Source organism: Monodon monoceros, unplaced genomic scaffold, assembly GCF_005190385.1.
Source record: "Monodon monoceros isolate NGI ecotype Baffin Bay Population unplaced genomic scaffold, NGI_Narwhal_1 Super_Scaffold_6, whole genome shotgun sequence".
NCBI lineage: Eukaryota > Metazoa > Chordata > Mammalia > Artiodactyla > Monodontidae > Monodon > Monodon monoceros.
The window spans coordinates 6,379,282-6,405,404 of NW_021703783.1; the positions used below are offsets into that span (position 1 = coordinate 6,379,282).

General features: G+C 46.1%; 1 protein-coding gene across 1 annotated transcript in view; it reads right to left on the reverse strand.

Annotated features, from left to right (window-relative positions):
* Nucleotides 1–16,775, reverse strand: part of LPCAT3 (lysophosphatidylcholine acyltransferase 3) — a 30,715-nt gene extending 13,940 nt beyond the window's left edge. The window contains exon 1 of the mRNA XM_029204871.1: nucleotides 16,551–16,775. Coding sequence (XP_029060704.1) covers nucleotides 16,551–16,701 — 151 coding nt within the window. The 5' untranslated portion in view covers nucleotides 16,702–16,775. The remainder of the gene's footprint in view (nucleotides 1–16,550) is intronic.
* Between the last annotated feature and the right edge of the window lie 9,348 nt (nucleotides 16,776–26,123).

Genomic DNA, 26,123 nt, shown 5'->3' on the forward strand with positions numbered 1-26,123 from the left:
GGTCTCGATAGTGTATACGTGTCAATCCCAATCTCCCAATTCCTCCCACCCCCAACCTTCCCCCTTGGTATCTGTACGTTCGTTCTCTGCATCTGTGTCTGTAAGTTTAAACAACAGCAAATGATGTGTTTTTAAACATGTATATTGAAGGTGTGCTTTAAGTACACATGGAAAACGTCTGCCTTGTAATCTAAATGGCAAACCAATCAGCTTGATCACTTTCTGTCAAAAGAGGTCTAACCTCATTTTTTAATTCAAATAAACAAGTTAATACTTCTCCTCATGACAACCACCTTGTCTCTGAATTCTACTTCTAAGATGGAACGATAAGGCAGAAGGTTGTCATGAGTTTGTCTCCTGGATAAAATAAGGGGCTGCTCCTCTTTGCTTCACTTTCGTGGCTCCTGTGAAATGTTTCCCTGGGGCACCCCTTACCCCCGGGCCTTTCTCCTTTTTTTTTTTTTGCCACGCCGTGCGGCATGCAGAACTTCCCCGACCGGGGATCGAACCTGCATCCCCTGCAGTGGAAGCACAGAGTCTAAACCACTGGACCACTGGGCAAGTCTCCTTTCTAAAGGCTGGTGAAAAGTGACTGTAAGAGAACTTTCAGAGCAGACACTGTCTCAAGTATGTCAATTTTAGAAAAGAATACATATGGAAGCTTAAAATCTGAAAGTGGATTCCCTCATCTGTGCCCATGTATCCCCTGGAAAGTCTTCATGTACCCCTAGGGTACATGGACCACAATGGGAAGACCACTGGCCTCAAGGTTCCATGTCAGAAGGTGGTGCCACTGACAGAGACACACAGATCAGAGGAGACAGCTGGCTCTGCTGGCAACAACTGAAGCCAGATAAAACTCTCACAGGGAGAGGCCGCAAAGGGAGGGCTGGGTCCTGGAACATGCCTGTACTGAAGGGAGCCAAGCAAAAGAAACGGAGATAAAACAGAGAACAAGAGGTAAATGAGGACAGTACCCATGTGAGAAAGGAAGATGACTTCTGCGGTAGGAAAAGAGTTTAAAAACATCGAATGTGCCAGAAGTCTAAGGAGCGTGAGGAAGACGTTCACAGTGGGGTCATTAGTCACCGTGAAACAGAGCAGCACGAGGGACACGGGGGCTGGGACCTGGGGGCCAGTTAAGAAGCGGGGGCTGGACCAAGAGGAAATGCAGGCTGGATGTGGAGGCGAGGCAGTAGGCAGTAAAAGACTCTGGCCAGAGAGCGTGGCCACTGAGTGAAGGGAAGCATTTCTAAGACAGAGATGTTGTATCCATATGTGTTTTTTTTTTGTTGGGGAGGGATGTCTCTGGATTCTTTCTGTTTGTGTATGCTTGGGAGATGGCATGCTGCTTTGTTTTTTTTAAAAAAATTAATTAATTTATTTATTTTTGGCTGCATTGGGTCTTCGTTGCTGTGCGCGGGCTTTCTCTAGTTGCGGCGAGCGGGGGCTGCTCTCCATTGTGGTGTGCAGGCTTCTCAATGCGGTGGCTTCTCTCGTTGTGGAGCACGGGCTCTAGGCACACGGGCTGCAGTAGTTGTGGCATGCGGGCTCAGTAATTGTGGCTCGCGGGCTCTAGAGCACAGGCTCAGTAGTTGTGGCGCACGGGCTTAGTTGCTCCGCGGCATGTGGGATCTTCCTGGACCAGGGCTCAAACCTGTGTTCCCTGCATTGGCAGGTGGATTCTTAACCACTGTGCCACCAGGGACATTCCCATATGTATTTTATGGAAGAAGACAAGCAGTATAGTGGGCGAGGACAGTATCTGTGGGAGAGCAACAAGCGTTTACCGCAGAAAGAGGGAAGAAGCCCTGGCCCTTCCCCTGAGACTGGAGGGCGAGGCAAGGAGACTGGCAGAGAAACCTGGGAGGCGGGTGAGCAAGTTCAGGAAAAGAACCTTCCTCTCCTCAGTGAGATGGGTGGTGAGGGCTGTCCCTCGGGAAGAACGGCCGTGTAGGAGGAGCTGGATGAGACAGAGGGCTGCAGGAACCCCAGCCCACACCCAGGGAATCAGTCAACCCGACTGATTCTCTTCGGAAAGGTTATCGAAAACAGGAGTGGGCAATTCCTCAGCTGTGGAACACGCTTCTTTCTTCAGAAGCTGGGACTGCGTAGGAGCATGGCAGAGAGCTCCCAAGTTCTGATTTAGAACATCGCCGCCAATGTCCGTGTCTCATTGTCTCAAGGTAAGCAACTGATAGGAGCTGGGAGACAGGTGTGGTATGCCCACTTTCCTAGAAGTTCTGCAGGAAAAATTCTCAAGTAATTTAACTGGTAAAACAAATCCATTATACAAAATGGAATGCCAAGTTGTCCTGTATTTTAAAGATACAACGCGAGCCTTCAATGACACTTCTGTCTTTCAACAGCTGCTTTAGGCTGAGTCCCTGAGCTCCGGAGAGGATGCCTTTGTTTAGTTTTCCACCCTGGCCTTCAGGGAGCTGTCCGCGGGAAAACTGAAGAAGCTCTGCTTGAAATCCAAGCTTTTCTCCTTCTCTCCAGACTCAGAGGAAGATGTCCCTCCCTTCTCTTTAAACACCCTCCCCTCCTTCCCTTTGGTCCCAATCCTCTGAATTCTGTCTACCCCAACCACTCTTAGGTGGGAACTTCGTCTGTCATCTTTCTTGCCAGCTTCCTCAGTCTTTTCTTCCCAATAATAACAAGTATTATCATCAATGCTGGCAACTAACCTTTATCAAGGGCTTACCACGTGTCATGTATTGAGTTTTACACGAAATGTAGGCACATTACCCCAGTGAGTCCTCACAACAACGATATGAGGTAAGTAATCATTTATGGCCTGCATTTTACGAATACAGTGACCTCAAACACATCAAAGCAGTTATCTAACCTGTACTGACTGCTCGTGACTGATGAAGCCGGATCCACGCATGACTCGGTCGCTCCGCACATTCCCTCCGCCCCCTTCCAAAGGCACAGCCCCAGCCCTCTAGCCCCCGCTCCTTGGCCCTGTGCTGCTCCTTCCAGCTACTGCCCTTTTGCAGTCAACCTCCCAGAGTTGTGGTCTAGCTCATCGCCTCTGTTTCCTGTCTACCCATTTCTTCCTTGGCCTGCAGGAACGTGGTAACATACCCCCAGCCCAGGGCCACTTGCCCTCACCTCCTGTGAGAAGATCTGGTTCAGAGTGTCAATGGGCTCCTTAGAGTGAAGTGACGAAAAGTCATCTCAAACTCAAAATTCATGCTTATGGTCAGAGATAAAGGGATGGGGGACAGAGGATCTCAAAAGAAGGCTATGTCTGCCCATCACTGCTCTTAGGGCTTGTTTACTGACACGGTTATGGTGACTCTGGAATTTCTGGTTAAAGGAGGTGGTCGGAAAAACCTGTTTCAGCCTTGCGTCATCTGGATGTTGGAAGTTTCCTAGACTATGTAATGTTCCCGTAGATAATGGGCATTTTGCTTTGGGCAACTGGAAAGCCACTTTCAGGATCAAATTTCAGTTCAATTTTCCCAAGAATCACAGACTAGAATACAAAACAGGACTGCTTTTGAATATGGCTTATTTGTAGATTATTTTTACCAAATATTTTCACATGATACTTTTATCATTCTTATTTCTACTGTGAAGATCTGCCACTCAAATTTCTTTTCTTTTCTTTCACCAAAGTGGAAGTTCCTTGTGCTGAAGAACTATACAGAGAAAAGGAAGACAAGCAGAAATAGGAAAGAGAGTGAGGCCCTGCGTGACACTGTCTCTTCTCGGGGACAGGTACCTGATGAAGGCACTGAATGCTTCCAGCTGGGTTACTGATCACTCTGCCAGCCGGAAGAGCACGGGGAGGTTATGGACACTGAGGTGGGGATGAAGCTCGCCTTTGGACGCTGTTCACGATGGCCCTGTTTCTCTTCTGCAGATTAGGTGCCAATACACCTTCCCCACTCTGACAGTCTGTATGGCTCGGGCTGAATCATATGCTGAATGGTGATTCATAAGATCCAGATTCTTCGAACCCACGAAACCTTAGGAATCACTGACTCCAAACCCTTCATTAGATAAGAAATTAAGGCCCAAAGGGGATAACTGGCACGCCTCAGGTTAACAGAGCAGAGCTACAATTAGAACCCACATCACTTGATTTCCATGTTGAAACTTTGCCGCACGCCTTGACACCTGGCAGTGGCCTGCGAGTGCATCTCTAACAACCAGCTGTGTGCTTTTAAAGCTACAGCTGTATTATTCTGATTCTCTGTTCACCGACGCATACAGGCCCATGTTTACGTCTGCTTATCTTCCTATCTAAAACGATTCAAAAACTTCATTTCAGTGCTAAATTTAGGTGCTCTTCCCTACTTTCTTTCTTCATCAATTCTTGGGGACTCCCTGTCCCTACCCTCGTACTGTGCAGTTCATTTCTTGTTTCTTTCTTTTTTTTTTTTTTTTCTGCGGCATGCGGGCCTCCCACTGCTGCGGCCCCTCCCACTGCGGAGCACAGGCTCTGGACGCGCAGGCTCAGCGGCCATGGCCCACGGGCCCAGCTGCTCTGTGGCATGTGGGATCTTCCCGGATCGGGGCACAAACCCATGTCCCCTGCATTGGCAAGCGGACCCCCAACCACTGCGCCACCAGAGAAGCCCCGGTTTCTTTTTTTTTTCTCCAATTTTTTGGCCATGCCACGTGGCTTGCAGAATCTTAGTTCCCCGACCAGGGATCGAACCCAGGCCCACAGTGGTGCAGGCGCCAGGTCCTAACCCCTGGACCACCAGGGAATTCCCTGTGCAGTTCATTTCTGAAAGTGACCTCCAGCTGAGTATCTCAAACGTTTTGACAACTGTAGTACAGGATTCAGGGAAACTGGGAGAAATGATCAAAATGTCCTGGGAATAAATGAAGAACAGAGGGGACATTTTAAGGGTAAACTAGTAAACAGCTGTTGCTTGTGAGAAAGAAAGGAAAAGTGTTCTTATGAAGATTAAGAAATACTAGTTTTTTTAGTCACTTGGCCCAAATAAACAACCTAAACCTGAACTGCCCCGAAGTCCCACCAAAAGTCAGTCTTTAATTGCTTCACTCAAACCACGTGCTCTTGGTAGTTAATAAGCAAGGACTTCTTAAGCTTAGTGTCAATGACACACATGCCGGCGGGCTGGTGGAACCTGCTGCCAAAGCTGAAAAGTTATAATACTACAACAGACCAGCCCTGAAGCCGCCAATCCCCTCTGTGTGACCCTATGGGGAGCAGACACTCACAGGCGCTCACTGGCTTCTGAGCCCAGGAAAAGTCAGTCACCCGGCAGTGGCCAGCCCTCAGGAGTATCTCAAGCCTGATCAGATGGCAAAAGGGATGCTCGGAACACCGTCCTCATCTGTGAACATCTGGATTACAGTCTTTTCTGTACTACTACAGATTGTTCAGATGGTCACGTAGTTATTTTGTTATGACAAAAATTTATAGACTGAAAGAATGTTAAGGCTGTGGACTAGCAGTTCTTGCCTTTAGTGGAACGGGGACAACAGATGTTGACTGACTTTGACGTACTTTAAGACACTGAAATGCCTTTTCTAGCAAAGATAAATGGCAAAAAGTGCCTTTTATCACATTTTAATTCTTTGCAAGTTAGCAAACCACATGGTGGCAACTTCTAGCCAGATTATCTGATTCTAGCTAGAATATCCCCGGACTCCGGAATCAGAGTAAACTGGTTTAGAAATTCAGCTCTGCCACTTGGGCGAATCACTTAGATTCTTTGTACCTTAATTGCTTCATCTCTGAAATAGGGATGTAAAGAAAAGAATGTTGCCCCCCCATTCCAGTTCTACAGGGACCAAGCCATCAGGCACTGCAGTCACCCACCGACAATGCACCCAGAGGGGAATTCAGGACGGAGAAAAACTGGAAGGATTCTGGGCTTTGGATACGGGCCCTGGATAGTTAAGATGTATATCTAAGGAATAGTTTCAATCAGCCCAGATTCTTGCATCTTCCCATACAGAGAAAAGCACTAAAATCATTAATTTGAGATGTCTGTTCTTTGTGATTAGCAGTAACATTTTGATGCTCGACTACATGTTTTTTCCCAGCAAAAAATTCCTATATATCCTGGCTCCTCCCTTGCCTCTTCGGGGCAGTTCCTCAGAGCTATCTGAGAGGCTGTTTCCAGGACTATAGTCCTCAGTAAGGTCCCCGAATAAAACTTAACTTGCAACTTTTAGGTTGTGCGTTTTTCTTTCAGCTGACAGGGAAAATATTAGCCATCTTGCAGGCTGGTGTGCAGATTAAAAGAGAAAATATCTGTAAAAGCATTATACATGTACTTCCTTGGGGCCACTTAAAAGATATTTACGGGGCTTCCCTGGTGGCACAGTGGTTGAGAGTCCGCCTGCCGATGCAGGGGACACGGGTTCGTGCCCCGGTCCGGGAAGATCCCACATGCTGCGGAGCGGCTGGGCCCGTGAGCCATGGCCGCTGGGCCCGTGAGCCATGGCCGCTGAGCCTGCGCGTCCGGAGCCTGTGCTCCGCAACAGGAGAGGCCACAACAGTGAGAGGCATGCGTACCGCAAAAAAAAAAAAAAAAAAAAAAAAAAAGAGGATTTCTAGTAGCCCTTATGGGTCAATATTTTTAACCAGGGCCCTGTATGCTGTCCTCCAACTGTATCAGTCTGTTCTACTTTTGTCTGAGGTATAAGCCATAGGAGCCTTAAAGGGCACCGTTCCAGTTGGCCTCCGCTTGCTGGCTTGCAAACAGAAGTTTTATATTTATGGACAGTAATCCAGAGTGGTGTCCATCTGAGTTTAGAATTGCTATCACAGCAGAAACTGGAAACCTCAAGAGCTATAAGCCATTTAGCACGTCTACATGGAAGCCACTTCTCATTAGAGCACATACAAATATACAGTGACCAGAACTTAGCCTCCTGGGCTCTCATATCCTCCTCAGATGTGCATACAACATATGCACACCAGTCCTCTATTTTTTGTTTACAGTGAATTCTTAATTGCCTGCAAAATTACTATCTCATCACTTATAATTTCATGTAGCAGGTATGACTATGCATACTTTTTTTTTTAACATCTTTATTGGAGTATAATTGCTTTACAATGTTGTGTTAGTTTCTGCTGTATAACAAGGTGAATCAGCTATACGTATACATATATCCCCATATCCCCTCCCTCTTGCGTCTCCCTCCCACCCTCCCTATCCCACCCCTCTAAGTGGTCACAAAGCACCGAGCTGATCTCCCTGTGCCATGCGGCTGCTTCCCACTAGCTATCTATTTTATATTTGGTAGTGTATATATGTCAGTGTTACTCTCTCACTTCGTCCCAGCTTACCCTTCCCTCTCCCCGTGTCCACAAGTCCATTCTCTACGTCTGCGTCTTTATTCATGTCTGACTATGTATACTTTTCTTATCAAAATGCCGTAGCAACATGATAGCTACTTGATACTGAAAAGTATCTTTAATTGACAAAGCTTTTTAATTTAAACGTAGCCTATGGTTAGCGTGAGGCATTTAAACCACCTACTTGACTTCACGTGAATCAAGAACAAAACCTGAACCTGACCATTTCTGGCCTGACCTTCTACCCGCTTTCTGGCCAACTGTCTCTATGATTTGAATGCAATGACACTTCCATCAGACGCCTCTATTACTAACAATTATAACACACATGGTTTTCAGACAGAATCCTTCATTCAGGGTGTCCAGAGTTTCGTGAATCTCACTTATCTTCAAAGCCACTGCTTGAATAGGGAGGAACTTAGATTTCAAAAGCAGTCCATTTTAAACCAAAAGGAAATTCTTATCCAGAAATTACTTATCCTTATTTTTAGTGTCTTACTCACCCCCTGCTTCCCCTTCTTGTTTTGAAAACAGAGGTAAATAAAGATGCATGCAACATCTTTTGGGCTACACAAATCTTAGGCTTTAAGGTCTCTAGGAAGCTATTATTGCTTCATCAAGAGAACTCCAAGTGGGCCCTATATCTCCTTACCCTTGACTTCAGCAACTGCTGGGAAAATGTCAACACACACACCCCTACCTTAAAAACTCTCTGCTTGGGCTTCCCTGGTGGCGCAGTGGTTGAGAGTCCGCCTGCCGATGCAGGGGATACGGGTTCGTGCCCCGGTCCGGGAGGATCCCACATGCCGCGGAGCGGCTGGGCCCGTGAGCCATGGCCGCTGAGCCTGCGCGTCCAGAGCCTGGGCTCCGCAACGGGAGAGGCCACAACAGTGAGAGGCCTGCGTACCGCAAAAACAAAAAAAACAACTCTCTGCTTGAGAAGGACAGTTCGCTTAGAACATCTTTCCCCGGCAGCTGCAATGAGGGCACCTAATTTTTGTTAAAGCTCCAAGTCACAACAGACGGTGTGGGTAATGGTGATAGTTCTGATAATAAAGATGATAATGATATAATAACGTCATTGTTATAATGACATTAATCATGATTCAAGAATGATCATAAGATTTGGAGAATAACAAGAGATGTTAGCAAACGGGGAAAACTAAGCCATAAAGAACCTGGGAGCATTTTGTTTATTCCAAAGATCATAGGATACAAGGACATTTCGAAAAGTTTAAGGTACTATCAGGACATCAAGTATTACAAAACAGATACTTGAAGCCACACGCTGAACCCTTGATCCTCAAACGTCAGGGGAACCGGTATAACCTGGAGGGCTTGTTAAACCACAGACCACTGGGCCCCGTCCTCAGTTCCTCATTCAGTTGGTTGGGGGTGGACCTGAGAATCTGCATGTCTAACGAGTTCCTAGGAGAGCTGATGCTGCTGGCCCCAAGACCACACTTGGAGTCTCCTGGGAAAGGAAGGAGATGAAGATCTATTGAGGGAAGGGAGAGAACGGTTACTGAGAGCTACCCTGGGTCAGGCTTGCTCAGGTGTTTATGCAGTTCATCTCGTTTCGTCCTCAGAGCTTCCCAAGGAGCAATGCTTCTCACGCTTTGCCAGAGCAGAATGCGAGTGAACACACATATGCGAAGGATCCGCTTAGGCAGTTCTCTAGAAATAAAAAAGCTCTTTGATGACTATATTATCTTTTAAAATGCAGGTAAATTTTGTATTCTGTTTCAAAATATTGCTGCTTGTTATGAATTAAACATAATTAAAGAATTATTTATCAGATACACTGCTTAACTCTTAACCTCAATTTCTTTAGTGAAATTGGCCTTTGGGAACATGAGGAAAAGGATGGCTGAAGTTTAGTAATTGGTCGATGGTGAAAGAGCTAGTAGTACATGTTTAATCTTTTTTTTTTTTTTTTTGGCTGTGCCGCGCAGCATGCGGGATCCTAGTTCCCTGACCGGGAATCGAACCCGTGCCCCCTGCAGGGCAGGCACGGAGTCTTAAGCACTGGGCTGCCAGGGAAGTCCCAGTACGTATTTAATCTTAATTAGTTTTAGAGACGTGCACGTAGGCCCGCAGGTCTCTGAAGATGATGTGCGTCCTGCCAGCTTACTCAACCTACTCGGCCACCTGCACCTCCCACACACCTGAACACTCCACCAGGCTCTTCTCTGCTCCTCCTTTACGGAGCCTCTGTTGTACTGGCCAAACTGGATTACTTGCTGTTCCTCAGAACTTTCTCACTTTTCCTGCTCTCCACATGCATGCTCATTATTCTTTGCCGCTGGAAAGCTCCCTTTTTATTTCCACCTGACTAGAATCTTCCACACCTTTTAAGGTCCAGCTGAAATGCCATTTCCTTTTTGAAGACCAAATCCCATTTTTAAAAGGCTGCTGGACGGAACTCCTTCAGTGAGTTCCCATGGCTGCCCGGACAGATTTAATGTCAGTGGGCATGTAATTGCTTTTGTTAAATTCCTCTGTGTGTATAATCTCATGGGCCCTGATTTACACACGCCTCTGCAAAGAAATGGTTCTGTCTGACATGAAAGTTATACTGGCATTCAAACGTGAAGTTTCGTGCAATGTAAGATATTGGAGTGTAGATAAAAAGTAGTTGGAAAGAGGGAAGGGCTATGGGGACATATGTATATGTATAACTGATTCACTTTGTTACAAAGCAGAAACTAACACACCATTGTAAAGCAATTATACTCCAATAAAGATGTTAAAAAAAAAGAAAATGAGTAAAATTCTAATTAATTACTTTAAAGTCATGAATGTGTCAAACTGGTTTGTTGGAGCATTTATTTTCCAAAAAAAAAAAAAAAAAAAAGGAGTTGGAAAAATATATTTAAAAGAAATCCCCAACAGGAAGCTTTAGGTTATGATGAAATTTGTGGCTATGAATTAGAATAAAGTCTAAAATGTAGAATGTACCTAGCCTTTTAGGATATCAGAAGAGGCTTTGAAAGTCATTTAGGACAACTCCCTTATTTCACAATCATAGAATTTTTGGAAACTGCTTTGTACTATGGTCTGAAGTCCCACTTGTTTAGTTAATGCAGTGCAATTTCCATCTTGCTTACCTTCGGTTTTCTTCATATTGCTACCCGAAGAAAGCTTTTTGCCCTGAAAGATGATTTAGTTCTGAAGGGCCAGACCTGACTTTGGTCCAAAGGGAGCTTAACTGCAGGACCTCCTTTGATTTTAAAGGTTGCTAACCGTAGTGGTGCTAATTCGGAACCTCCGAGGAATGAGCCCTTACCCCCAAGTGCCATTGGTGAGTCCACCAGCCAAGCCACAGCGGCCAAGCTTGGGGAGGAAGCTTGCGCTGGGCGGGGTGGCCATCCGCTTCATTTGGCCGGCGCCAGCTTTGGCCTCAGAGAGGTATCTCACATGCTGCTGACATCTTGGCTCAATCACGTAGAATGAAAACAGTGAAGGACGCCAAGGGCCTTTGCCTTTCCCACCTCTGCGTGCTCCTCCCAGTCCCAAGGTGGTGGAGCAGGGATTTTAGAGGTGGGCAGAAACAGGTGTGACCTTAGGAAAGCTATTCAACCTTTGGAGGTCCCAGTTCCCTATCTACACAAAGGAGATGCTAAGAGTACTGTAAATATCTTAGGGGTAATTGGCAAGCTTAGGTGGGGTATTGCTGAGCACTTTATAAATGCCAGCCACTGTCGTTATCAGCAAAGGGCAGCAACATCAACACACTCTAGATTCCCTTCTGTGTCGGCTTCAGTCCCTCCCTGACTCAATTATGATATCACTATTGACTCCTAAAACTATATCTTTCTTTATTTGTTCATTTATTTATTTTTGGCTGCATTGGGTCTTTGTTGCTGCCTGCGGGCTTTCTCTAGTTGTGGCGAGTGGGGGGGGCTAGTCTTTGTTGCGGTGCATGGGCTCCAGGCGTGTGGGCTTCAGTAGTTGTGGCACGTGGGCTTCAGTAGTTGTGGCTCGCAGGCTCAGTAGTTGTGGTTGAGGGCTCTAGAGCGCAGGCTCAGATTAGTTGTGGCACACGGGCTTAGCTGCTCCACAGCATGTGGGATCTTCCCGGACCAGGGCTCGAACCCCTGTCCCCTGCATTGGCAGGCGGATTCTTAACCACTGTGCCACAGGGAAGTCCCTAAAACTACATCTTTAGTCCAACTTTTTTGCTGAACTGAACACTAGGCTTCACAATACAACCTGGAGGTGCCCTTGGAACCTAAAGCAAGTCCAAAACTAGATCATTCCCTGGCACTGAGCACCATCTCCTCTTGACCTCTCATTTGTGAAAGACACTGCCACCTTTCTAGCTACGCTGGCAGAAGGACTCAGTTTGCTTTTTTTTTTCAACTACTTCTTTATCCTCCATGTAACCAGTTGCCAGGTCATTCATTCACACATTCACTTATTCAACAATTATTTATTGGGCCTTTTCCATAAGCTAGGTACTGTATTAAACTCTGGGTACACGGTGACGAACAAAACTTACATGATTTCTGCCCTCATCTGCAAATATATAATTACACATTGGCATATATACTTAGAAAGAGATTTCAGTCAGTAGGAGAAAGTACAGCAGGGGACTTAATTTAAAATGAGAGGCAGGAAAGAACTCTTGGAGGAAGTGAGTATTTGAACTGAGGCCTGAAAGACGAAAAGGCTCTGTCAGGTAGGTAATGAGTGCAGCGCGTTGCTGGCAATGGGATCAGCAGGTACAAAGGCTCGAGGTTGGAAAGGACCTGATGCATTTTCTGAGGAACTGGGGGAAGGCCACGTGGCTACAAGGCTGTGAACTTGCTTGAGTCAAGGCTGGAGCAGGAGATTCCCAGGGGTGTATGGGAGCCCCTGAAGGGGTCTGAGTAGGAGAGGCGCAGGGTCGGACCACCCTGGCTGCTCTCAGAGAACGGACTGGGTGGGCAGGAAGAAATCAGAGACCCATCTGGGGGCTGCTCAGGTGGTTCTGGTGACAGATGGTCAGTGGCCGTGGTGATGGAGGAAAGTGGTGTATCTGACACACAATTTGGAGGTGGTGTGGATAGGACTTGGTGATGGGGGTGAGGGGAGAGAGAGAAAGGGAGGTGGCAAGGCCGCTTCTTAGGCTTCTGGCTCGAGCAGCTGTGTAGATGAAAGTGGCCACGGAACCTACCTTCCAAAAGAGCCTCTCCCGCTGTATCAGCTCCCAGTACAGTGCCAGCCACATCGCTCCCCTTTCAGGTATCTGGGAAGGCTCCCGATCACCTGCTTAAGCACACACTCCTTGCCTTGGCTTTCAAGGCTCCACGACCCACGTTTCCAGTCTTATTTCCCACCACTTCTCTCCTTAGGTTCTGCTTCGGTCCAGCTGGACCACTTCCTGTTCCCTGAATGTGTAACCACACATCCCTGCCTCGGTGCCCCTGGCTCACCCTATTCCTCCGTCTCACCATCTCCGTCTGCCGAAACCTTATTCAACGACTTTCAAGGTTCATTAAAGGGCCAGTGTTTAGATCTCACAAAGCTCTGTAACTCTCTGATGGCACTTAGACTCCTGCCTGTTACTGTGGTTATGACAGTACTTATCTTGTGCCCATTCCCTGCCCCCAACAGACCGTATGTCATACCTTCGGGTGCCCGGCCCTATTACTCATTCTGCACCACCGCCCTTGCCCTCACAAGGGTCAAGTACAGGGCTTCACCTACAGTAGGTACATTTTACTGAATTCGTTTGGGACAATTCATGTTATTAATTATGCTAAGGAACGCTGAGACCCAAGTTTTTGAGGCCGAGATGTTTTCCAGTAGCATCTGGCAGCACCAGAGCTCACAGCAGAATTTATCTTCCACCAAAACTCCTGGCAAATCATATGCAACACAAACCATGCCTCCCACAACAGTCCTGTGTCTGCTCAAAATACTCCAGTGCAGCAGTGCTCGTAAGCTTACCCTTTCCTCGAAGTACGGAATATTAAAAATCACAGCCTCTAACTCAGGATTTTTCAAACTGCTTGTTGTAACCCATTAACGGGTCATGAAATCAATTTAGCAGGTCATCAACAATACTAAAAAATAAAATAGAAAATAGCCAAGCCCACTGCCTATACTCAGGATGAGTAATGTTTCCTGAAACCTTTGCTTCCAATGCAAGCACTCACCTATGTGTATAATGGGTCATGATGTAAAACATATTTCTTATCACGGGTCTCAGTTAAAAAGGTTTAAAGGCTGGGTGGCCCACCTCAAGATCGGCACACAGAACTCAAGTAGGGAGAGTAAGATGTTAAGGAAAAAGTAATGAGACTATCTAATTAAAATAGTAACGAGGGGGTTATCATATGACTCAGTAATGGTAAGATTTGGAGAATAACAAGAGATGTTAGCAAATGGGGAAAACTAAGCCATAAAGAACCTGAGAGCATTTTGTTTATTCCAAAGATCATAGGATACAATGATGTTTCAAAAAGTTTAGGTATTGGGACTTCCCTGGTGGCGCAGTGGTTAAGAATCCGCCTGCCAACGCAGGGGACATGGGTTCGAGCCCTGGTCCGGGAAGATCCCACATGCCGCGGAGCAACTAAGCCCGTGTGCCACAACTACTCAGCCTGCGCTCCAGAGCCCGCGAGCCACAACGACTGGGCCCGTGTGCTGCAACTACTGAAGCCTGAGCGCCTAGAGCCCGTGCTCCGCATCAAGAGAAGCCACCGCAAGGAGAAGCCTGAATACTGCAACAAAGAGTAGCCCCCGCTCGCCGCAACTAGAGAAAGACTGGGCGCAGCAATGAAGACCCAACGCAGCCAAAAATAAATAAAAATTTAAAAAATAAAGTTCCCTTTAAAAAAGTCGAGTACAATTTTAAAAAAAGTAATGAGACTATCCCTTTAAAATGTGAATGTCTGATATCAATATATAATACCTAACCCTTCCCTCGGGGTACCTGCATTTAGGTGCTTTTAACCCACATTAATCTCATTAGTAGAAAGTGAAGAAAGTGAGTCAGAAATCATTTCGGACTACAGGCCTTCTTGGTACCTCAAGCAAGGATTTCCTCCAGTATCCCAGCTCCCCAAGAGAGCTGGTTCAGGAACTCCGTTGCTGAAAAGCTACTGGTTTCTAGGTTACAATACACAGAAGTGATAATACCTTTGTAAGAGAAACATATTTACAACCAGAATGCACCCTTTCTTCCACACACTTGTCAACAAGCTTATCAATTTATGTTTCTATGTATTTATTTAACATAAACCTAGAAAATACAGTCCTATACATCCACGTGCAAGACCTATGCCTGATCTGAGGTAACGTGAACCCCAAGTTGATCTAAACGTGAGATATACTGTGAGGTACTGAAGGCAATAGCGCATGTGGGATAGGAAGGGGGGATGTGGGAAATGGTACAATGGACAAGGGGGCTCAGGAGTGTGGTAGATGTATTATGCCAAGTGTTTATTACTTTGATGCTTGGTGGTAATGAGAGGATGAGGTTAGAGGGGTGGGATACGGAGAAAACAATTTTCTAGACAGCTGTATGCACCGTGATAGTATATAGTAGTCCACCAGGAGTGTACAGGCTGTATTTGATTATGTCAGCACTAAAAGGACAGATTCCAAGTCCTAATTCCAGCCCCAGCTCCATTTAACAGGTTGCCCCTTATAATTTGTTGCTTCTTGTGTTACATTCTCAATTTATAGTTGAGACATCAACAGTGAGCTTCCTAAGGAATGAAATGTAAACACTCTTAATTGCCAATTAGAATACCAACAAATAACTGGGCCAGAGACAAGGACGAAGTAGGAAGTTCAAAGTTGGTATGGTGCAGAGAACCTTGGATTGAGGTACTGATAAATTTGGGTTAGATCTGGGTGACGTGACATGAAGCAAGTCACACAACCAAACGTTCTGTCCGCCTCTAAAATTTTACAGTTCTACAAGGGAGGGAAAAGGTGACCTTCATCCGGAAGAAAGGAAGATTATATTGGTTTGGTGTGTAATAGGCAAGTGACAATGACATTACCCAAGGTTGTTTAAATATGAATTAATGCCTCTCCCATTATCTAGATCGGGTTAGGTGATATATGTGAGTGTCTCTACTGACTACTGGATAACTTCCAAATTTCTTTCCCAGCATTTAAGGCTTTCCACATCTGCCCAAGTTATCTCAAATTTCTTGTGGTTCAGACCCACTCTTGCCCCCCAGTCTTGTGTGCTTAGTTCTTCCCCACCCCTACTCTCCTAGCTAATGTCCCATAACCTTCCTAAAACCTTCCAGCTACTCAAATATTTATGTATCAGCTCTTCACCTTTGAATTCCTACAAGACTTTACAGCAGTCCTATCAGATAGGCATTATCGTCCTCATTTCATAAATAAGAAAACTGAGGCTCAGAGAGGTTAAGTGGTTTGCCCAGGGTCCCACAGTTTGTAAGCAGCAGCAGGGCTGGGTCTGATTTGTTTTCCAAGTCCACACACTTTTTTTTTCCTCTCATTGTTCCATGCTGCTTCCGTGTATTAAAAAACCACGGAGAAAGGATGCAGTAAAAAAGCCTATAAATCAGTTATAATACAGTTTGTTGTGACATAAATGCACATACAAAACATCCTTTGAACCACGTGTGCAATAAACGCTTGGGGTAGCATGGGTAGTTTTTAAGAAGTTGCCACTCTTGTTTCCCAAGCCCAGTATTAAAGCAATATTCCAGGGTAAATGACAGGTGTATGGCTGAGGAAAAGAAAAAGCAATATGGTATAAGAGGAAAATATTAGAAGCGGGACAAAAAGATGAAGGTGTAATACAAGCTGGGAATGCACAAGAGACACTCAGAATATGCAAGTATGGAGTATGGGGCTGCGGGGGCCCATAGGACTAAAATATCTAAGTTAGGGGGCCTATAACTGCCAATAAGAAGCGCACGTGTGTGACGGTTGATATTAATAACAGCAGTACACATGGACAGAGAGGAGAACTCCAGAGAGAGACAAATAAGGACGGGTCGCCGGGACACAGGGTAGAGCATGGCAGGATGAGAGGGTGGTGGCGCCTAATGAGGGGCCAGAAGGGTACAGCAGGGGTCGAAGGGAAAGGTGAAGAGGTTCAGAGGGCACGGCGCCCCCAGACTCGGGACTAGACTCGTCTTCCTCTCCACAGCTGGTTGGTGTGTTCTAGGATTCACATCTGCACCCCACAAAGCCCTCCCGGTGGCTCCGGGAAGAGGGGGCGGTCACTTCCCCGTTCCTTGGGGACTCCGCGAGGGGTCCTTACCTAGGAAGATGGAGATGATGAGCCGCAGCGCCTGTTCTGACGCGCCCAGGGACGTCGCCAACTTGTTAAGGCTCAGGTTCTGGAAACCGCACCGCAGCACCGTCGCCAGCTCCGCCGCCGCTCCCACGTCCCCCTCGGCTGCGGACGCCATCTTAACTCCGGGCGCCCCCCGGGGACCCCTCAGCTCCGCGCGCCCCAAATGTGGGCACAACGCTGGAGCTTCACCCCCAATTCCGGCCCGGAGCCCGCCCACGGCGTGCGCACTGGCTGCAGGACCGCCCAGCGGCTCCGGGATCAGCCGATCATTGGTCGGCCCGGGCAGGGGGCGGGGCCTCACGCCGCAAGGTAGGCAGGGGGCGGGGTCGAACGTTTGTAAGGCAAAGGTGACTCGGGCCGAGAATGAACGCGGAGCCGGCAGGGGGCGGGGCTCGGAATCGGGAACTAGACCCTTGATTGGAAAAGTCAGAAGCCGGCGGCGCGGCGACTGTACAACTCAGTTCTAACAGCTCGGGGGAGGAGTCGGGGCGGGCGAGAGTCCGGCCGGCTCGAGCGCTGCCTCCCCATTGGCTGAGACGGAGCAGGCGAGAGTCAGGGCGGGGGGGCCGTCACCCGACCGCGAGGTTACTCTCGGTCGCCGGCGCGCCGGGGTTACTGGGGCATGTAACGGGAGGGCGGGAATTCCTGCCGCGGGCTCGCGAGCGCCCCCTAACGGCGCCTCGGCCGTTTTTGAACCGTTAGGCACGCCGCCTTCCCTCCCCGAGGGTGGGGAGAGCCCGGCGCCCCCAGCACTCTTTGCCTGCTCCTTTGATTTCATGTAACTTCCTGTATTAAAACTACCTACCCCCGAGAGGCGATGAAGTTAAGATATGCTGATTTAGTCCTTATGATTTTAATTAAAAATTAAACTAGTTTGTCACTATTCAGGTAATACAGGTTCAAGATCAAAGTGCAAAGAGGATAGAGGCTGAAGACAAAATAAAAGTCCTTTCTTCCCACCTTGCTTCCCATTCTCACTTCCACTGTTCAGATTAGGCTAACGAAAATGAACCAGGGCCTGTGCTGGGCTCTGAGCCCAGAGCTGTGGAGTGGGGATGGCGCACGGTCATATAAAGCGTGTAATTGCAAGAGAAAGGAACAAGGTTCCGTGAGAATACTTAACGAAGGAACACTAAGAGTTTCCAGCAACCACTGGAATTCGTGGAGCATTCTTGTACAATTACAGTTAATACTTCTATAGCACTTCGCGCTTTATGCAGCTCTGATACCCATATTATTTCGCTTAATTGATTATGAAACAGGATATTTATTATTACGATGTCCTCTTACAGACGCAGAGGCTTGGAGAAATTAAGAAACTCGCTAAGTTCCTTCCCTAGTAAGGGGCAGCGACAGAATTGAAACCTTAAATTTCACCTCCCTCCTCTTTTTTGGGGGACAAAATTTAAAAAAAAATCAGAGAAGTCAAGAATAATATAACATCCCCCAGATTAAGAAACAAACATCACATGTACAGCTGAAGAGCCTGGTGTATCCCTTCCACAGGGCATTTCCCTCCTTTCCTTCTCAGAGGTCACCTCCTTTCTGACTTTGGTACTTATCAACCCCATGCCTATTTTTATACTTTACACTCTGTATATATCCAGAAACAATTATAATATAGTTTTGCATGCTTTTAAAGTTTATATTTATGGTTACAGTGAATGTATCATTTTGCAACTTGTTTTTATGCTTAACAAGCATTATATGCTAATATATATGCTAATAAAGCATTATCTTTATTGAGACATTCATGTTTCTACATGTAGCTGTAATACAGTCGTTTTAACTGTGAAGTAACATTGCACTGTATGATTTTCCACAATTATTTTTCATGATTATGTTGAGGAATACTTGGATCACTTACTATTCATGTAATTCTTTTATTACAAACATGGCTGCTGTGGACATTCTCCTTAAAGCAACAGTGAAAGTTTCTCTAGGGCTGTAACTCCAAACAGATTTTTTGTTTGTTTGTTTTTTTTAATTAACTGGGGTCTATTGTAGGAAACATATTGCTATCCAGTATACACACATGCTCATACACTACGCAACTAATATGTACACGCATGTGTGCAGCGTGTGTATGTGATGTGTTCTCTTATATTTTCTATTCTATTTTAATTCATTAAGAAAATTGCTCATCAGGATCCACTAACTTGATATCACTACTTGCTCAGTGTAGAAAACACCCCTCTAGGGTTTATAACCAGGAGGGGAATCATGAGTTGTAAGGTTTGCACACCTTCAATTTTACTAGATTTTGCCTAATTGAAGTGTTTGGCTAAATGTTACTTAAGACCCTTAAAATCTTTGATTTGCTGAATAAGTAAGATATATTTACTAAAGCATCTAGTTAGTTAGACCCTATTTAAAAATAGATGAAGCCGGTTTCTTTTCGTTTTGTGCAATTAGGTAATATGTCTGCCCCTTCTTACACCTCTGGTTTTCCAAGACAAGAGTCTGTGTGGCAAGAGGCTGTGTCTCCGTTGACACAACAGATTCCTGTTTGCTTTTCCCCTCAGGTGTTTGATCAGCTACATTCCCTTCATTCTTCCTACTGTTCTGACGACGCAGCACCTGTTTCTCCAGTTACACTAGCTGCTGAGCTGGTGAGTGGGAGAAGGTTAAGATTATATGGCCTCTTACTTTATAATGCAGCACATTCATGGAGGGCTTAGTAAATCAGGTTCTGTGCTGGTCCCTCGATGCAAAGATCCATAAGAGACAGTCCCTGCCCACAGGAAGCTCTGTGTATGGGGAAGAGAGACATGAAAAGATAATTATAAACCAAAGTGGTTGTGTCTGTATAGAAATAAGCATCAGGTATTAGTGAAATCCCTCCTCTCTCATTACTACTTTTCCCTGCCCTGTCCTTCCTTCTTTAGCAAGTTCAGTATTTCCTTCTACTCCCTTTCCTCTGGCTCATTGACCTCTACTATCTATTACTATCTGCCGGGCTTCCCACCTTAAAACACCTTCCCTTTCTCTGAGGTTACTGGCCTCTTTCCCCTCCCTACCGTACTTGTGGAGAAACAGTCTGGTCGGAGTTCACTCAATATCCAGGTATGAGTTTACAACTTCTCAACCCCCTTGCAGTAAGCTTGAGACCACATGACTAGTTATGGCCCATGGGCTGTAAGCAGAAATGAAGCGTCATTTCCTGGCCCGGGAGGTGCACAGCTAGTGTGACTCCCAAATCTCTCTCTTCCCTAGATAGTAGCACATACAGAGGCCATGTGTCCTGTCTGGTATAGTATGAGATGGAGGAAGCCGCCCAACTGGCATCTTGCTCAACACTTAGCTTAAGTGAAAAATAAACATTTGTGGTATTAAACCCCAAGATTTAAGGTTACTGCTTTAACTTACCCTGACTAAGACACTTACCCACCAGTCTTTATACCCATTAGAACTTGGTACTCATTTTCACCACTTATGAAACTATTCACACAAAGGCCACCAACTATTCCTTAATAGTTACATGTACTCTCCTTCTCCATCTCATTTTTTTTTTTTTTGCGGTACGCGGGCCTCTCCCTGCTGTGGCCTCTCCCGCTGCGGAGCACAGGCTCCAGACGTGCAGGCTCAGCGGCCATGGCTCACGGGCCCAGCCGCTCCGCGGCATGTGGGATCTTCCCGGACCGGGGCACGAACCCGTGTCCCCTGCATCGGCAGGCGGACTCTCAACCACTGCACCACCAGGGAAGCCCTCCATCTCATTTTTAATAACCTTGTTTTTTTTTTTTTGCCTGCGCTGCCCAGCTTGCAGAATCTTAGTTCCCCCACTAGGGATCGAATCTGCACCCCTGCAGTGGAAGTGCAGAGTCCTAACCACGGACCTCCAGGGAATTAAATCCCTCCATCTCATATTCTTAATTTTCAAGAACTCTTTATGCTGAGATAGCATCTTTTCTCCCCCCACAGCATTCTTGTTTTATGGATGAACTTTGCTATACTAGCCTTCTGAGAAGATTAATTAGGGATTTGGGGGGATTTTTTATTTGTTTACTTATATTTCTTCTTTTATTCCCTGCATTTTTCCTTTTCCCTCAGGATTTCTGCTTTCCTTTTGTTTCTTTTATCTCTTTTAAGATGCCGACTGTCCTTTCTAATACAAACAAGGCATTACAAAGTTGATTGGATATATGGGCCCAGAGTAGGGCTTGTTGACTGGTGAATTTCCCTGAAGGGGATTGGGCTGGGAGCTCCCCTTTTGACCTAGAAACTTCCAAATGTCTGTATGTGGAGGGTTTATTTATTTTTTATTTATTAAAAATTTTAAAATTCTATTTTAGGGCTGCATTGGGTCTTCGTTGCCTGCACTCTTTGTTGCAGTGGGCGGGCTCAGTAGTTGCGGCACCCAAGCCCTGGAGTGCACGGGCTTCAGCAGTTGTGGCTCGCGGGCTCTAGAGCGCAGGCTCGGTAGTTGTGGCGCACGGGCTTAGTTGCTCCGCGACATGTGGGATCTTCCTGGACCAGGGATCGAATCTGTGTCCCCTGCATTGGCAGGCAGATTCTTAACCACTGCACCACCAGGGAAGTCCCTGGAGGCTTTATGCTTTAGGATTATTCAGTCTCTTCAGAGAAGAGTCTCCCAGTCTCCTGCTTGGAAGATGTACGTCTGTTTTATAGGTGCACATCTCTCTCTTGTTCCATGCAATGTTTGATGTCTTTGGGTCCAGAGTCTTTCCTATCCATTTTCGCAGAGAATATAGCATCAATTCTCTGCCTGGTGGTGGTGGGGTTGGGTACTTCCCTGGTTGTGCTAGGTAGGGAGGGGGCTTGAGGGTCCACCTTTCTGGAGTCTAGGCTTTCAGGCCATTCCTCCTGTTTTGACTCCTTGTCAGCTACTTCCCCTGGGCTGTATCATCACTACACCACACCTTCCTTCCATTTTTCAAAACTGCGTTTAAATGTTTCATCTGCTCTTCTTCCATTCACTTTGTTCCTATAGATTTATACCTTCTCCACCCCACCCTTTACTATATTTTAGTGGGATTTTAGGCACAAGAGGCAAGTTAATTTGCCATCTTTATGAGAAGTTTTCCTCTTTGTTTTAAAGTATATTTCTTTTCTTTTTAAAATTATTTGTTTATTTATTTATTTTGGCCACACCATGTGGCATGTGGGATCTTTTTTTAAATTTTATTTATTTATTTTTGGCTGTGTTGGGTCTTCGTTGCTACCGGGCTTTCTCTAGTTGCGGCCAGTGGGGGCTACTCTTCGTTGCAGTGCGTGGGCTTCTCATTGCGGTGGCTTCTCTTGTTGGGGGCACGGGCTCTAGGCGCGTGCGCTTCAATAGTTGTGGCACTCGGGCTCAGTAGTTGTGGCTCATGGGCTCTAGAGTGCAGGCTCAGTCGTTGTGGCGCACGGGCTTTGTTGCTCCGCGGCATGTGGGATCTTCCCCGACCAGGGATCGAACCCGTGTCCCCTGCATTGGCAGGCAGATTCTCAACCATTGTGCCACCAGGGAAGTCCGGCATGTGGGATCTTAGTTCCCCAACCCTGTGCCCTGTGCAGTGGAAGCGCAAAGTCTTAACCACTGGACCGCCAGGGAAGTCCCTACAAGTATTTTTCTAATAGTCTGCTTAAAAAAGTACTTTTACGGCTTCCCTGGTGGCGCAGTGGTTGAGGGTCCGCCTACCGATGCAGGGGACACGGGTTCGTGACCTGGTCTGGGAAGATCCCACATGCCGCGGAGCGGCTGGGCCCGTGGGCCATGGCCGCTGAGCCTGCGCATCTGGAGCCTGTGCTCTGCAGCGGGAGAGGCCACAGCAGTGAGAGGCCCGCATACCGCAAAAAAAAAAAGTACTTCTAGGGAATACCCAGGCGGCCCAGTGGTTAGGACTCTGTGCTCTCACTGCCGAGGGCCCGGATTCAGTCCCTGGTTGGGGAACTAAGATCCCACATCTCACAAGCCACGTGACACCGCCAAGAAAAAAAACCCAAAAAACTCTTAGATAATCTGTATTTTGAATAGTTTTATGTCTTTAAAGAACAGGCTTAAGCTTCTGTATTAGTCTGGGTTCTGCAGAGAAACAGAGCCAGTAGGATAAATGTCTATAGTTGACCCTTGGACAGCAGAGGCTTGAACGGTGTGGGTCCACTTACGTGCAGCTTTTGTTTTACTACATGCATACAATAGTGCCACACGATCCACAGTTTGTTGAATCAGCAGATGCAGAATCACTGATACAGAGGGTCGACTCTATAATTATACGCAGATTTTCAACTGTGTAAGGGGTTGGCATCCCTAACCCCCATGTTGTTCAAGGGTCAACTACATATATATAGGTATATATATATATAAAATAAGGAATTGGCCCATGTGAATATGGAGGCTGAGAAGTCCCTAGATTCACAGTCAGCAAATTGGAAATGCAGGAGAGACAATGGTCCAGTTCCAGTCCAATTCTGAAGGCCTGACAACCAGGAGAGCCAAAGGTGTTATTTTCAGGCCGAGTCTGAGTCTGAAAGCAGGAGAAACCAATATTCTAGCTCAAAGGCAGGCAGAGAGAGCAAATTCTCCTTTACTCAGCCTTTTATTCTATCAGGCCTTCAAAGGACTGGATTAGGCCCACTCAGTAAAGCAGATAGCTTTACTCAGTCTGCATATTCAAATGTTTATCTCATCCAGGAACACTCTTACAGACACACTCAGAATAATGTTTAACCAGATATCTGGGCACCTCATGGCCCAGTCAATTGACACATAAAATTAATCATCACGAGTCTACCCCCTGTCAATTTGGCACTCATATGTGTGTCCTTAAGCCATACTTATTCTCCAAATAAAGACAACAAGGTCATCATTCCACCTAACGTGATACAACCATCCTGTGTGCAACAGAAAATGCACCAACCCCTTCCCCAGAAGGTGAGGTAAAGTCCTTGAGTGATGCTTACTCTTCTCCTCGATCTCTCATAACTTCAATACTATGATGTAAAATTAAAAACACTTAAATTCGGGACTTCCCTGGTGGTCCAATCGTTAAGAATCTGCCTTCCAATGCAGAGGATGTGGGTTCGATCCCTGGTCGGGGAACTAAGATCTCACATGCTGCAGTGCAACTAAGCCCGCGTGCTCTAGAGCCCGTGTGCCACAACTACTGAGCCCGCATGCAGCAACAAAAATTCCCACATGCTGCAACTAAGACCTGACGCGGCCAAAGAAAGAAAGAAAGAAAGAAAGAAAGAATGCAAGGGGCGGTATAAATAACATGATGTATGGATGTCATGAGGCTAGTGAGGAGCAGGGGATTCATTCTAATGAGGGGAAATCACTGAGCCTAAGTTAAAAAAACCCACAATTCTATGAAAGAAAGTCAATATATATTATGGTACATGATAAGGGAATAAGAGGGGAAAAACCATAATATGTATATATATAAATTCATAACAAAGTAAGGAGGAATACTTTTTTTTTGATAAGCAAGAAGTAGATTTATTAATATAGGATACTTTTAAGAGATGCAAGCGGGCAGGCGAGGGAGCTCTGCCCTGTGGATTAAGTGCGCTACAGTTTTATAGTCAAAGGAAAGGGGGAGGGGAAAAGACCGCCTTCTTCGAGTAGACATGAGGCTTACATCACTAGTTCCAAGGAGGAATACTTTTGATAATTACAGTCTTTATGTAACTGGTCACATGGCCATAGCTGGTATTTATAACTACCTTCTTTTACTACCCATTCTATAATTCCTTTGCCTTCAGCAAGCACCTCCGTTTTTTGTGGGTCTTTACTTGGTGGAGTGACTCGCACCTTCATTCCCAAGAGGTCTGGGTCATTAATAGTCCCGCCTGGATTGGATTGTCAGTTTTCCATTGACCTTCATCACAGGGCATGGTAATGGGAAGAGAAGCCCTAAGGGATCTCTTGTATGGCAGACTTACTCTCCCTTATGCCCATTGTGGAGAAGCAGTCCAGTTTCCCCTTGGAAGTCAGGGTCAGTCAGCCCAGCCAGCACAGTAACTCCCTTCTTTGAGTTCCTCATGCCTCTAAATCAACAGGCAAAGTGGCCGGGCAGCAGTCTTAACTTCCAGTTCAATGGAATCATTGTTGTGTCTTCTAGTGGAAGCATTCCTTCCTCTGAACCAAGACCTCCAGGCCAGCAGAGCATAAGGACACAGGGACAGGAAGCAAAAATTTTGCTAGTGGGTTCCTAGGATTAGTAGCGATCACTGCGACTCCCATTTCCACCCCTTGATTCCTGGACCCATGAATCTTGGCTGTGGGTGAAATATTTTAGGTGCTGATTCAGAGCATATACAGCCTTCTGGAGGACCTTGCCCCAGCCTTGCCAGGTATGACCACTGTAGGGGAGCAAAATTTGTCATCCCAAAATGTCTCTTTGGCATGTGGCTTATTTTGAGCTGAAAATAATCAAGGCCTAAAAGACTCAGGAAGAACATTTGACCTTCTCCCTAACTGCCTAAAACAATTCAGATAGAGGGTTTATTACAAGAATAGACCTATCACCAGAAATATTTGCAAAGAATATGGGCTGAGTGTGGTGGGGAAACTCGGCAGGGCCTGAGATCAGAGTCCACTCTGTGTCCAGTAACTGCACAGCCCAGAAAACATTTGTTTACCAAACATTTGCTTTTTCGCCTCCATATGAATTTCTTTCCTCCCCTTTGAAGTCCCATCCATTGTCCCCACCATTTCCTTTTGTCTTTAGCTGAAGAGACTATTTAAGGTGAGGATTTTGGCCATTTTGTTGCTCAGTTTTCCTGGGTCTCTCCCATGTAAACACGTTATTAAACTTTTGTTTGATTTTCTCCTGTAACTCTGTCTCACGTCAATTTGATTCTTAGACCAGTCAGAAGAACCTAGAAGGGTAGAGGACAATTTCTTCTTCCCCAAAACCACTGCGGGGGAAGGGAATTTCCGCCTCTTTCCCCTCTTAGTTCTTTTTGGCTGTCAATCAAAATGACATAAGGCAGCTTAACAGGAGAAAGTCAAATTGATTACATGTGCATGGCAAATCCACATAAGCGTGAAGAATTCCCAAGACAGCAAGGCAAGATGAAGAATATATATTATTCTAGACTAAGGACAGGGAGTCTGACACTTCAAAGGGAAGTAAGGTAATTCACAGGAAGATAAAAAGAGTTAATATTTGGCAAACAGATCCAAAGACAGTTGCACACAGAGAGGACTTTGATCAAATGGGCCTTGCTAGGCTTCTCCCTGTCTACCACACCTAATTTATACTTTACTGTAGTTATTTATAATTCCTTCCTGGGACAGCCCTCCTATCTTAAATTCTTTGGGGCAATAAGAGTGGGGAGTTGTTCAAAGGTTCTTCCCGAGTCTTTTAGGTCTTTCTGCTTTCAGCTCGAAATAATCTGTGTGTCAGCCTGACACATCTTGGGGTGACCTGTCCTGAGCCCCATCACCCCCTAGCTGGCACTGTAACTGAGTCTTCAAAAGTCTACAAAAGCTATCAAGCCAGCTGCTTCAGGATGGTGAGGAACATGATAAAACCAGTGAATTCCATGAACATGGACCTGTTGCTGCCCTTCTTTTGCTGTGAA